The sequence below is a fragment of the Psittacula echo genome (assembly GCF_963264785.1).
Source record: "Psittacula echo genome assembly, chromosome: 1".
Classification (NCBI taxonomy): Eukaryota; Metazoa; Chordata; class Aves; order Psittaciformes; family Psittacidae; genus Psittacula; species Psittacula echo.
Window position 1 is genome coordinate 123,510,278 of NC_137735.1, and position 13,306 is coordinate 123,523,583.

At 38.4% G+C, this 13,306-nt stretch overlaps 1 protein-coding gene across 2 annotated transcripts in view; it reads right to left on the reverse strand.

Annotated features, from left to right (window-relative positions):
- Positions 1–227: 227 nt before the first annotated feature.
- Positions 228–13,306, reverse strand: part of NAV3 (neuron navigator 3) — a gene marked incomplete at its 5' end in the record, with an annotated part of 269,996 nt that continues 256,917 nt past the window's right edge. For both annotated transcript variants that reach the window (XM_080621573.1, XM_080621572.1), the window contains 10 exons: positions 228–480; positions 2,776–2,979; positions 5,711–5,829; positions 6,429–6,625; positions 7,060–7,131; positions 8,021–8,175; positions 10,050–10,285; positions 11,059–11,227; positions 11,515–11,610; positions 12,223–12,320. In XM_080621573.1, coding sequence (XP_080477699.1) covers positions 361–480; positions 2,776–2,979; positions 5,711–5,829; positions 6,429–6,625; positions 7,060–7,131; positions 8,021–8,175; positions 10,050–10,285; positions 11,059–11,227; positions 11,515–11,610; positions 12,223–12,320 — 1,466 coding nt within the window. In that variant the 3' untranslated portion in view covers positions 228–360. The remainder of the gene's footprint in view (positions 481–2,775; positions 2,980–5,710; positions 5,830–6,428; positions 6,626–7,059; positions 7,132–8,020; positions 8,176–10,049; positions 10,286–11,058; positions 11,228–11,514; positions 11,611–12,222; positions 12,321–13,306) is intronic.

Genomic DNA, 13,306 nt, shown 5'->3' on the forward strand with positions numbered 1-13,306 from the left:
ACTTGTACAGAGACACAGAGACAGAGAGAGAGAGAGACAGAAAGAGAGAAAGAGGAAAAGAGAAAAAGAAATATTCCAGTTTGGCTAACACGTGTGCAATCTGCTTAGATACCCTTGGTTTAGGGCCCTTTCCAGTTGACAAATGGAGTCTCACTTGGCTCCATAGGTATTGAAATGCCTTGAAATTAAACTAATTCAAGCTTTCCACTTCAATTTTTCTTCCTGACTTTGCAGAGTTAGGTCTCCTGCCTACCTACAACACACCATTCTCACTCAGGGACCTCGGCGTGCTGCTTTAATACTGGCAGTGGTCTAGTGGAAACAGATTTTACCATAATCCTCCACCAAGGTTTGTCCCTTTCAGAGAGTTGATTCAAGGGATGAATCCAAAATGTCATCATGGTGGCTGGTGCTATCGCTGTCACAGCTTTGTGCGCTCGAGTAGTTGGCTGCCTCTTGAAGCCGCATTAGCATATTCATCTGAAAGAAGAAAGCGATGTTTACACAATATCGTCTCATTTAATGCTGCAGTGACTGTGTTAAAATTTAATTAAGCTCCCTTGCTGGATGTGGTCTGCTGGTATCTAGCTGAGGAGACCATACAAAAGGATTTCAGAAAGGGCAGCGTGTCAGCAGCTCTTCCTGGCACCCTTTTCATTGCCTTGTGGTCTTTAAATAGAAGTTTAAAGGTCCAAAGAGCCAGAGGGATACAATGGAGCTGCCTAATAACTCTTTAATTCAGGGGTGAGAATGGCTGCAGCTGCAACACCAGCAGGGGAAGTAAGCCATATCACAGCTGGACATCTGGGCCCATATTTGGAGACAGTCAAGCTTCCAGATAATTTTTGGATGGTGTAGACACGCTGCATTGGAAAAGCAACTGAAAACATAATCACACTAACATACCCTCTCTATAAGTGAGAGATGGGGAGGGAGCAAAAGAGGGGTGAACTGAGGCCAGTTGCTTCATAAGAGTCCCATCTGTTGTTGGGGGGCTGACCTCAGCAGAAGAGCAGTAACAGATCCTCCTACCCAGGAGAAGAGAGCACCCATACAATTTGGGCTTATTACAACCTGAAACCCATCTGAAAAATCATCAGAAAGCAGCATTAAGCCACAGATAATTACTTGGATGCTTGATGCCTAACTCTGTGTAATGATCAGGGTTTTATTTATAAAACATCCGCTTCTGCCAGCATGCTCAGAGCTGCAAGCAATGTTGACATTGCTTTAGTGTTTTTCAAGGAACAAATATGCTGTCATTACAACAAAAGCAGGCAAAGAGACACCAAAGAGAAGGAGGTATGCTCATAGGTTTGTGTGTTAAGCCCCTTTTCCCAGTGTGCTCAGTAATCTTTGCATCTCTGTGGTTTCAACCTGCACAGCTTGCAAAGATTTCTCTAGGTATTGAACAGTGTTTAATACCCTTTAATGCTATGAGATAGCTCTTGCTGAAGGTTTAATGGGTATTCATGCTTGAGAATACATGCGATGGGTGTGCAGTACAGCCTGCATGTTGCACGTCCTGTTTCCACAAGTGCAGTGTCTGTCCCCCCGTGAGCTCCACTGGGGCTGAGGAGAAGCCCTCCATTCACAAGTTTCAAGCCACTGATATTTAGCCAGATAGATACTGATTCCAGTGTGCAGGGAGCAAGGGTGATGGGACACTGAACTTGAGCTGCCCAAGTACTTTCAAAGTATGCATATGTGCTAGAAGCCTGGCCCATACACTCACTGGCAGCCCAAATCACAGGGTCAGTCATCCCAAAGCTTATGGAGTAAGAGACAGGTGATCAATATCCTTGGCGGTGTTCAAGGCCAGGTTGGATGAGGCCTTGGGTGGCATGGTTTAGTGTGGGGTGTCCCTGCCCATGGCAGGGGGGTTGGAACTAGATGATCTTAAGGTCCTTTCCAACCCTAACTATTCTGTGATTCTAAATGAGGTGATTTTCTATACTTCTTCAGGATGCAAGATCTGGTTTTGGACACCAAACTCTTAGGTGAGGCTGCGGAGTCATTTTCTTGGCACTGATAAGAGTTAAATGCATTTTCCTCTGAAAAATTCCCTTTTTCAAGGGCTTCTGTATTTCCAGAAGTACAATCCTCTAAAATGGTATTTTGAGTTGTGATAAAGGCAGCCTATAGAGAAAGCACTATACAACAATAGCAGCTCAGTATATGCAATTTAATAGTCCATTATCAAGGACACAATGGTAAACCCAGATATTTGGGATCATATTTAAATAAAACAATACATGGCATTGAGGGAAATCAACTTCCTATCTTTTAATACCACCACACTTGCAAACCTTTTACATTAAGACGGTTATTCAGTCATCGATTATCTTGAAATGTTCTGAGGAAAGGAAGGATGGCTGTCTAATTTGCATTTCCACTAAATTCTTTATGATAGACAAGTTAGATAATGTGTTTTTCTCAGTCCTTCACTTGTAGAATGTAGATGAAGGGCTGTCCAGCCTGGAAAGGTGATTTTAGAATAAACTGAATAATAAGTTGCTGAAAAATGGTCCCCAAACATTGTGATGATGAAGACCAAATATTTTATGGGGCAGATGGAAAATGAAAATTAACATGATGGTGATACCTGCCTTCCTGCTAGATTTTCCTTTCATTTTCAACATTTTTAAAAAATTGTAGTAGGATTCATCTCAAAAGCCCATTTCGGATCAGTTGTTTTTACTGTACAGTGCAAAACTTAACATGTGACAATAAAGTATATACTGAAAAGCTTTTTCCAAAAACATTAAAACTTACCAAGGGATCCCCCTCTGTATCAGTCTGTGGAACATGCTTTGAGGTTGTTCCTTCCTTTGCTGATGCATAACCTTCATAACCAACATCTTCTGGTCTTAACTGAAGTAGTGATGGCCACTCATGCTGTAGAGATGCAGAGCTCCAAGGATAGGTGTCAGCTACCCACTTGGAGGGATCCTCCCAAGGTGCCCTCTTACCGTACATCTATATTATGGATAAAATACAGGTAAGAGTACATATTATAGAGTTTTCAGCACCAGTTGTAACAGCAAACAAAAGTAATCAAAACCATCTACACCATTTTAGTAAGTGGTCTACTTTCAGATGTGCTCAGCACTTGGGATATGATATTCAAAAGTCATCTCCATTAAAGCTCCTTCAATACAGAGTGGCTGCAAGTTGAAGAACACTCCATAATTAGTGATATTTGTAGGCAACACTGGGAGCCACAAGTTCCTGATACAACGTTAAATGAGACCTTCAAGTAATTTGCTTAAGGCGTATCAGTGAAACTAACTCAGACCTATCTAAAACAGTCAAGTAAACTTGTTTGAAGTGAACTAGGAAGTGCCAGTACAGACTGTTCTCTTCTCCTAGCAAAATGTGCTGCAGAAGCAGGCATCTGTCCATACCTTAGTTTGAGATCTTCCATAAGGTTAAGAGAAGAAATTCACAAAGGACAGGATTTCCTCACTATAAAGCACAAAAATGCCTCTGAAAGAGGACAGAGGAAGGAAATACTGTATAATACGAATACTATAAGTTTAGGTCTGGTAGCTTTTTCACTAAAATGTACCCTTCTTTGCATTGCTCTTCACAAGAGACATGTTAACTGAGAGCCCGTTGGTTGCTGATTTACAGATTTTCTTTAGCTACAATGACACATTGGGATAAGGAGCCATTCACCAGGGCTTTCTGTGATTTTTCCAAGCTCAAACAGCCTTATGCAATCCAAGGAACAGCATAATATTGGCAGGCCATACATTCATGGAGCATTTACATGGGCTGCACTCCTAAAGGGAGTAGAACAGTGAAGGATTTTAGTGCTAAAGCCACAGAGATGAGTTGTGCTTATCACTGCAACACCTGCTCCCAGGCACTTGCTGAATCAGAGCTCCAGGTTAGAGAGCCAAGTTCCCTATATTATGCACAAAGATACTCCGACTCCTTCTGCCCAGCGCTGAAGCTAGGCTGCTATAACAGTGATCTGCCTAAACAAGCCAAGAGGAAATATTTCTCAGGGAGGTAGCAGGCTAACTGCAGGCTGTAGGCAGCACTTACCCTCATCTGAGATTAACAGTGATGAAATCTTTTCTGGAATTTGGAGCAAGGCTTGTAAATTCTGTGTCTGACAAGTGATTTTGCAAAGTAACAGGCTAGAAAGGCATTTCCTACCCACCTCTGGTTCTGGGAAAATCTAATTATAACATGTAAAAGATTTCTGTTTATTATTAATAAAGTTATTCAATGGAAGCCATCCAAAGCTGCTAAAAATTGGAATGGTTCATGAAAGAACATATTTTCTTCTATATGCTGCCATCTTCTGCTCCAGAATTGAAGTTTTCATTTAAGTAGGTAATCTGTATACTTGGAAAAATATGAGCAAGAAGAATATCACTGCAATTTTATAGCTGGTCTAAACAGGCACTGTTAATCTCACTGTGGCTCACTCAGATATTTGGCAGATTTTTGCACAAGGCATAAACACTCTGTAATTCCCAGAGAGATAAGCAGTTTTAGGAAAGCATGAGATATTCAACAGACAAGATTCTAAACCTCCACTGCATCAGTATATCACTATGTCAATACAAGGTGATAAAGAAACCGCAGCTGCTTACACAGTTCTTTGACTAGTCCACAATCCCCTCTGCATGGTGCAGTGACTTCTTTCAGCATCATGTATGGCAAAAAACTAAAAAACTGATTTACCACAAAGTATCTTTGTCAAAGGACACAGAATTGCAGTGCATGAAAGAAAAGGGAGAAAGCCAATAAAGATTAAAAAGAAAAAAAAACCCACCAAAGAGGAAAGGATTTATATCAATATTTAGATTTGCTCCAAAACGGTTGTATGGTCTCATATCTTAATCTGTATGGACAGCCCACAGTGCTATCCACAAGCAAATCTATCTGTAGCCCTCTTTCTATTAAAGTAGAAGAAATTTTAATGGTTCATTAACAATCAATGGAACTGCTGCTAATACCTAGCTCTGGAAAGGACAGGATAGACCAAACTGTGAAGCAGAGTCATCTGATGGCACTGTTATCCAAAATGAGAATTACAGTCAAAAGGGAACCTTAACCCATGCAAAGAAAGAAAAAAAGGAAAAAGAAAACTATGGAAATACAAGCAGGGTTGCAAGATGTAAGGGCAAGGACAGACCTTCATGTTCAGCAGAGCCAAAGAGTAAATGACCTCAATCTGGTTAGACAAACTTTCTTTTCTTTACCTGAATGGTGAAAATATCCCTGTTCACAAGCTTTTCTCCACAAGCCTGTGTGCCTACATGTGTACATAGGTGGTAGAGGGTTATACAGACCAAAGCTATTTTCTTGCAGCAGTGTACAGGCTATTCACTCTTCCATGAAGAAGTAGGCTGAGACTGCCTTGACTCAGGGAGTCAGTCTCAGCTGTATTTAGCATTGCTGGGAACTCTTTAAACAGTGGTAAAGGAACAACCTTCCTCCAGTCACAGAGGAGAAACCGCTTTTGCAAAATACAAGACATGCCAGCGTTGGAGTAGACAAAGCCAAATTATACATCAGAGCAAGAGCAGGTCAAAAGAAGTTCAAGGCTGATTTCTATAATCCCTCAATAAATTTTCTTCTTGCAAATGGAACAGCATTCATACTTAGATGCATTGGTTAAAAGTAGCTTAGAGAAAACCTATGAAATGAACTCAAAAAAAAGATTGCTGGGAAACAAATTAAATACCTGAAGTCCTTCTCTCACAGCTTCCAGAAGATACGGCACCAGGGAATAGTTCCAGAGGTCTGTGAACCACACTCTGGAGCCATCAACATCCATAGGGCAAGGGAGGAAGAGGCGGGGACCTGAAAAATCAAGCTGTGCATTAAAAAAAGTAGAACTAGGGAACACACTAAAAATAAACTTCACAGAATTAAAATAGTAGTATTTATTTTTCACAGAATCAATATAGTAGTATTTATTTTCATTAAAAATGAACTAGTGTCTCTTTATCCAGTTCTAGGGCCTGATTAACACAAGTTTTACAAGCAAAGCTATATAAAAAGGTGATTTCTTTGCTAACATAGCTGTTCCACTAAAAGACCTCAAGTCCAAGTGTTTTTATTGCTGTAATTATATTGCAGTGTGAAAGCAGGGTTAAAAAAAAGCTTAGGGAAGTTGCTATTGAGGTAAGTTTTGTAAATTTATCTTTTAAAATTTATGATACTTTACTTAAAAGTCATTAGTAACCAAGGCAGAAGTACCAGGCACCAGGAAATACATACTCTCTCATTAAACTTCCCATTTTCATTTCAATCTTGCTAGCAGCCAGGCAAATAATCCACATTGATGTTGTACTTCACACTGAGAGATGACAACTTTTAAAAACATAATATATCCTTCACAAATCTGTAAAACGTCCAGCCTGAATCCTTATTTCAAAGCACTGCACCAACAGACTCACCAATGGTTACATCTGAAGAGCTGTGTGTTTCTAAAAAGCTGTTGAGATGATGCCATGTTTTGGGGATCCAGTCAATGATTTTGATGAGCTCATTATTGCGCATGCTCCGTTCTATTTCAGTCTCAATCAGTTTTCTTCTCAGATATCTGCCCAAGAAACCTTTAATAGGCTCTGTGTGATTAGCACATAACACCCACCTGGGTAGAAAGGATAAATGTCAAGCCACAATGTATAGCAAATGCAAAAATTCTTCTTATGACATATAGATGACAGTAATGTCAAAAGCTTCTGAGTCTCATTAGTCAGGAAGTATAAAACTGCTCCAATAAACTAGATTATAGTCCACTCCTACACCACAATCATTACAGGTTTCAGCAGGAATTCAATACACTGCTGAAGACAAATGGAATGCAAGAATGTAATTGTCTTCAACAACTTGCTAGAGATGCCAGAAAGTATCTATTTCCTTCATCATTCTCCAACACCATTCACAGACCCATCAATACAGGAAAGACACAGAAGCTGAAATACTTTGCTGTGATGAGATGCAAGATCAATGTTTGCTGAAGAACTCGGCTGAGAAGCAAGGAACTGTGTAAACATAGCCACAGCAAATACAGAGTGAATGTACCTGAAATTGTGATGCAGCTCTAGATTTGGTGAAGAAGAGACTCCCTGGTTCATGGTTCCAATAATATAGGGACTGAAAAGAGAAAAGCAGTAGTGGGTTTTTTTTGATGGAGAATCCATCCTGATATTCAGAAAATATTATTATCTGCACTAGGCCAATCAATGCATTATAGTCTTAGATTTAAAACATTTCTGAGGTGCCCTTTTTTAGTGTTTATTCTGTATGATTTTCCTCTCTGCACATTTGTAGTTTACTAGTACTCATCTGTATTAAAAAAATAAATGAGGCAACCCTGTCCTCATATACCTCATAATTTTGCAGTAGACTTAGAGTTTTAATTTCAGAAGCCAGAGAATCTCATGGGTTGACACAGCACGCAGTGGTTTTAGGAAGGGAAGTCCCTATGATGGCACTTTAACAGAAGAAACAGCCAATGTTATAGGCCAGTAAAAGTTACAGACAACATTATTCTTTCTTGGCAGTAACAGTCAGCAAACTTCACACTTCTGCACTGCTGCAGGCAAACTGTAGGAAGTGCAAGTCTGCCTGATATACAGATGCTTCTGCATGGCACAGTTCGTGGGTTTCCACGTATCCCAGATTCCACTAATATAAAGGGCATTTCTTCTTACTCTCCCATAAGCTGTCCTTATGGTAGTAATGAGCTAGTGTGATCCGACAGAGTGAAAGGGATAAGACCCTAATTCAGTCAAGTGTTTAAGTACATTCATAAATTCTACAGCATGTTTTTATCTCACTGAGATGCATGGGAGTCTTATAAATAAAGGAAGCAGACACTTGAATATCTGGCTGAAGAGGATTAAAATCATTGAAACATATAAGGGCTTTGCTGACAGCCTATAGAAATCTAAGTTTCCACTGCAACATTTTAATTTGCAAAAATAACAAATAACTTTTACTGTTTTAATTGCAAATGTGTGTGAAAGGGGACAGGACCTACCATTTATTATATTTACAGTTGAGGAAACCATTGAAGATGTCACCAAGTGAACTGATGTGGTGGAGGTTATCAAGTATTATGACCACAGGGAGGTCAGCACCATTGTTGTCAGCACTGCATTGCTCAGCTAGGTTTGCTAGATATTGTCGCAGATCCTTCAGCAGAATTAACAAAACAAAAAACAAAACAAACCAAAACAGAAAATATAAATCCAATTAGACCATAGATGTAATTTCAGTGGAAAAGATTTTCAGAAAGCTAAAGAGGATGAACTATGGATAATTCAGCTGGATCAGCACATGCAGGAAGGCTTGATTCTTAGAGCAACACTGAAGCCACATGTTGGGAAAAACAAAGGCACTAAACATAAGGCAAGTGGCTGAAGCATACACATGACTACCTGGCATTCCTTAGAAACCTACTGATAAAATATCCGATCAAGAGGAAAATAGCTTGCAATAAAATGTGCCATTTTCAATGGGCTGAGATACGTTGTTGGCCCTCCATTCATACATTTATATACCAATTCCCCCCAAAATTATCACACCATTCAGACATACTTAACTGCTCCTTCTGATATCGCCTTTCACCACTCTCACTGAAAATCTGTTTTACCTTTTGGGGATACTATATCACACCTCATAATAAAATTTACTGGGTAAATTCTTCTTTTTTCTCTCAGCTATCTGTCTAGCTGCAGTTTAGTGCTGGAGTAAAAGAGAGCTTTCTATAATCAAAACATTTGATGTTTTTCTCAACACTGTTGCCCTTGAGGGTCTGGATTAGTCAAGTTTTACAGCTGTATCTCTAGGGTATCTAATTTTGTCAGTGCTAGGAATGCTTAGTATTACGAACAAAGCTTCTATTGCCATTTTACTTTCTGGATCAGGTATAGCAGAATCATTTCTCTTTAATGAGAACATGCAATCTTTTATTTCAAGAAAGATTTTTTTTTGCTTTTTATGATTTTGATTTTTATGTCTCTAGGGTAACAACATGGGTTCCTTCCATGGAATAGCACTATCTGTATTATTCAAACACGTGGTATTTGACAATGTTGGTTTTTCTTTTTTACTACAAACGCAAAAGTTCTACATAAAACTTAATAGAAACAAAGGAAAAGAAAAAAAAAAATCAAAACCCCAAACAAAACCACAAACAAGCAATTGACCAGAAATCCAAAAGCTTGCTCTTTTGTGGAACAATTTTCATGATAAATGTATGTGGTTTAAAAATAAAAGATAAACACATTCCCTGACAAAGTAAATGTCATCACAAATCCACTGTATAAAGACAGTGAAAAGCAGTGTTTTTACTGGAATGGTACTCTTGCCCCTTTGGGATCTGTATGTTCTTCCTTCTTATATTATGCTATTATTCATTATGTTCTGTGCAAATCAAAAAGCTTTGGGCAAAACCTTTCATTCTCTTTTCCCTGGGTACCAAGTTAGGAGTATACCCAATTTAGGACAGGAAATGAAGCGCATTATCTGTGGCTAGCTTAGTAGCCATGCTAGAAGCTTGATTATCTGAACTATGTAAATCACTGGGAATGTGATATGATGCATGAGGCAATTTTATTATGGTCAACTTCCTGACCAACGCACTCCAGAAACAGTGGCAGCAGTTCTATTTGTCCAGTGCTGATTAAGAAGCTGAACCCAAGATAGTGATACCCATTCTGAATTATTTGCTAACAATAAACTGATATTATCACTATAAAAAGCAAGTTAGACTAGTATTACTTCATATCTAGCTTTTTGACAAAGGAATTGCAATCTACAAATTTAATTTACATAGAAACTTGACTGCAGCTATCCCTAACATGGGTTTCCTCAAGCAAGAGAAAATTCCCTCACAGATTTGTTTAGAACAGAAAGACCTTGTCCCTGTTCCTCACTGGGATTTGAGACTGAATTGTATAGGAGGAAATGAGAGCTGAGCAACAAACAGTATGCCAATTAATAGGATCTGCTTTGCATCATCACTACAAATTGGGCAATAGGTTATCTTATCAACTGTAACTTACCTTGCTTGACTTGTGATCTACATTAAAAGTTGCAATTGCATCTTCAGTTTTTTTTCTGCCAGATTTAGTTATAATATATTCAGCCAGCCTGTTAGCTAAATAGGTCTTTCCTGTGCCACTGGGTCCCGACAGAATAATTCTGCGATGCTCCATCAGTAAATTAAAGTACCTCTGGGTAATTGGCTTAGGAATTAACGTGTCAAACACAAAACTGTCCAAACTGTTTTCTTCCACTCCTGGGAACAAAAGAAAAGAAAAATGGCCTGTCTTCATCCTTGCTAAGGTAGGTATGGGTTTGGGCAGCACCTGATGGTGTTATGCTCAAAGTAAGGTATTGACTGCCTAAATCAAATTCCTATGAAGGGCTTCATTTCTGTGGAAATGCTTATATCCTTCCATAGTGCCAAAAAAATTACACATTGAGTGGCACAAGATGGGTAGGAGAGATGAAATCAAAGTAAATGTGAAGAGAAGGCTCAGCGAGGCAAAGATGTATGTTTCAGACACTACAGGCAATCATGACAAAAAAAGGTCAAAGTGACAGCCACAGGGTTACCAGCTGTCACATATATATATGTGTAGTTCTTCTCAAGGCACCCCTTTCCCTCCAACAGCAAATCCCTACAGCTTTTTCCTACATAAGTGGGTGAGGTATAAATATTTCTCATCTTAATCTTTTTTTTTGGGGGGGTTTGGCTTTGGTTTTGGTTTGTTGTGTGGTGGTTTTTTGTGTTTTGTTTTTTTTTTTTTTTTCCTCTAGTCAGTAATTTGTACTTTGCTGTGGTTTGGCAGTCAGGCAGAGAAGGACAGAGATATTCTTAGATCGGCCTCAAAATGCCACACTGCGTTAGGTATTATACAATGTCATACAGAGAGTTTATGTGATAAATGTGTCCTTGAACTAGAGACAAAATACAGAAAGGTTAGGTGTGAGAAAGAACGTATGAAGAGATGGGGGACTACAGTGAAGAATTTTATATTATCAGCAAAAATATTCTTGGGGTTTTACCTTTCAGATTCACAGTGATGACATTATTATCTCCAACCAGATATCCACAAGGCAGCAGTTCAGGCACTTCTAGGCTATGGGCTCTAATTACATCCCCTATACAATAGCTAGCAATGCATTCAGAGCTTAAACCCAGGCTAGTAGTCGGATCCACTCGGAAAATATATTCCTGAAGTTACATGAAAACATAAGACATAAAAAATAAAAATGGTTATTGAATGAAAATAGTTTGGAAAATATTTCAGTACAGGTGAAGTCACTTGACAAGGAGATTCTTGCTGTCACATTCAATAGAGAAAAATAATGAAAAATGAACATCAAAATTAAGAATAAAGTTTAATAGTGGTGTTAGTGACATGTCAAAAAATAAAACAAAAATTAGGTAAGATAAGCCAAAGAATACAGATTTTTCTTAAGTGAAATTAAAATAGTTGAGCTATTTTTTCAGTGTCTTACCTTAAAGAGACGTCTGATTACACCATCTAAAACATCCCATTTTGTTTTCCCACTTACTCCAATTGATCCTATCAGATATGTATGTGGTTTTTGATCCTGCAAAGAAAGGTTTTTTGGAAACTGGTCTAAACATGGTGCTAATTAGCTTCATAATCTTCCCAATGAAGAAAAATAATATTATTTGCAATGTGATGTTATAACTTTGTCAGCAATACGTGTGCCAGAAACGGCTATGGATGATATTACTTTAGCACACATCTTTGTAAGAAAGGAAATGCAGCATGTTATTCTGCTCTTTGGTTGCATCTATGTTTATAAAGAGCTGAATATAAATAAAAGTTGCCCTGTATTTATAATTTTTGTAATACAGACAATGCAATTCCAAATTTATTACTTCAGCAGCATATTCATGGTTGCACCCTAATGGGTCCAAGGCATAGGTCTAATTTGTAACAACTTTTAAATGGAGATAGTAAGTCTCAGAACATCCTGTTACTAATTAAACTGAGAACTGGTAGTGTCTGGGACACCACAGAGGCAGAAGTAGGCCATATGACATTAGTCTATGGAGAGTGCCTAACTGTATTTGACAGAGAGCTGCTATCTTTAGGATATTTGCCTTCAGTTCCTGGCTGAAAATACCGAAATAAGTTAAGCTCCTATACTGCAATGTTTGCCTGAGCTATATAATTCTGCATCTAGACTTACCTTGGCTCGACTATAGCCCTTATTTATAGTGACTAAAATTTTCACGCTGTGACCTTCTTTGTGGAGTGCTCCATCAGTGACATCCTCCAGCAAAATATCTACAAATAAAAGAAAGGAAGTAAAGTAGTCAACCTGACAAATCATATCAGTTATGTCCGCATCATCAGTTCAATATTTGTTCAAAGGATTTTTCGGTTAAAAAGAAAGGCTGACATCACAACTTGCAATCATTTCAATCAGTACTTATTCCTAATTTGCCTTTTCTGTTCGAGATCAAAAAAACCCCAATTTGTCAATTTTTTAAGCAATATTAGGAGCTTTAATCATATAGAAAATAATAATGTAGAAAATAATAAGAAATCAGGAATAAAGAAATACTTTCTTGCACTACAGTCTTGCCTTTGCTTTCTTTCTTGGAACTTGTTCAAAATTACCATATGTCCATAAAATAATGCTGTTTGAAACCTAAATTAAGTTTGTATCTTTGGGCACTCATTGTGCCCTTTAGAATGTTGCAAGGAGAAAAACAAGAAATGCTTGAATTTATGTTTGCTGATAAGCAAAATAGGATTTAGTTTCTCCTTTCAGCTGATTTTCTTATCTTCTGCAAACATGTAATGGACAGAGGGTTTTTTTTTCCCCCATAATGCATGCTTACAAAAAGCATCCATTAGAAAAACACTTTGCAGTCATTCATAATACAGGACTGTATTCAGCCATGCTGCTAAAAAAAAGGTTTCATTTTCCTTGGAGGCAGAGTGATTCTGATCTGCTCTGAGCCTCTTCACTAACTCCTAAAATGAGAAATCAGTAGGATGTATTTTTTCACTAAAGGCTGAGACTGAAGCTTACTGCAAGGGGTAAAACTATTGTCTTTCTCTACAAGTTCTTCCAGAGATTGTGCTGTTAGACATTTAAACTAGCTATCAAATTAGCAGAGATTATGGATTTGCATTTTCTTCAAAGGCCAGCATGGTAATCCACTACCCTAAATCCTGCCGCTTCTTATTGTGGTGATTGAAGAATCACATTAACTTCATGTCAAAGTCTGCGTAAGGTCAGATTTCACCCACGTTAAAGTCCC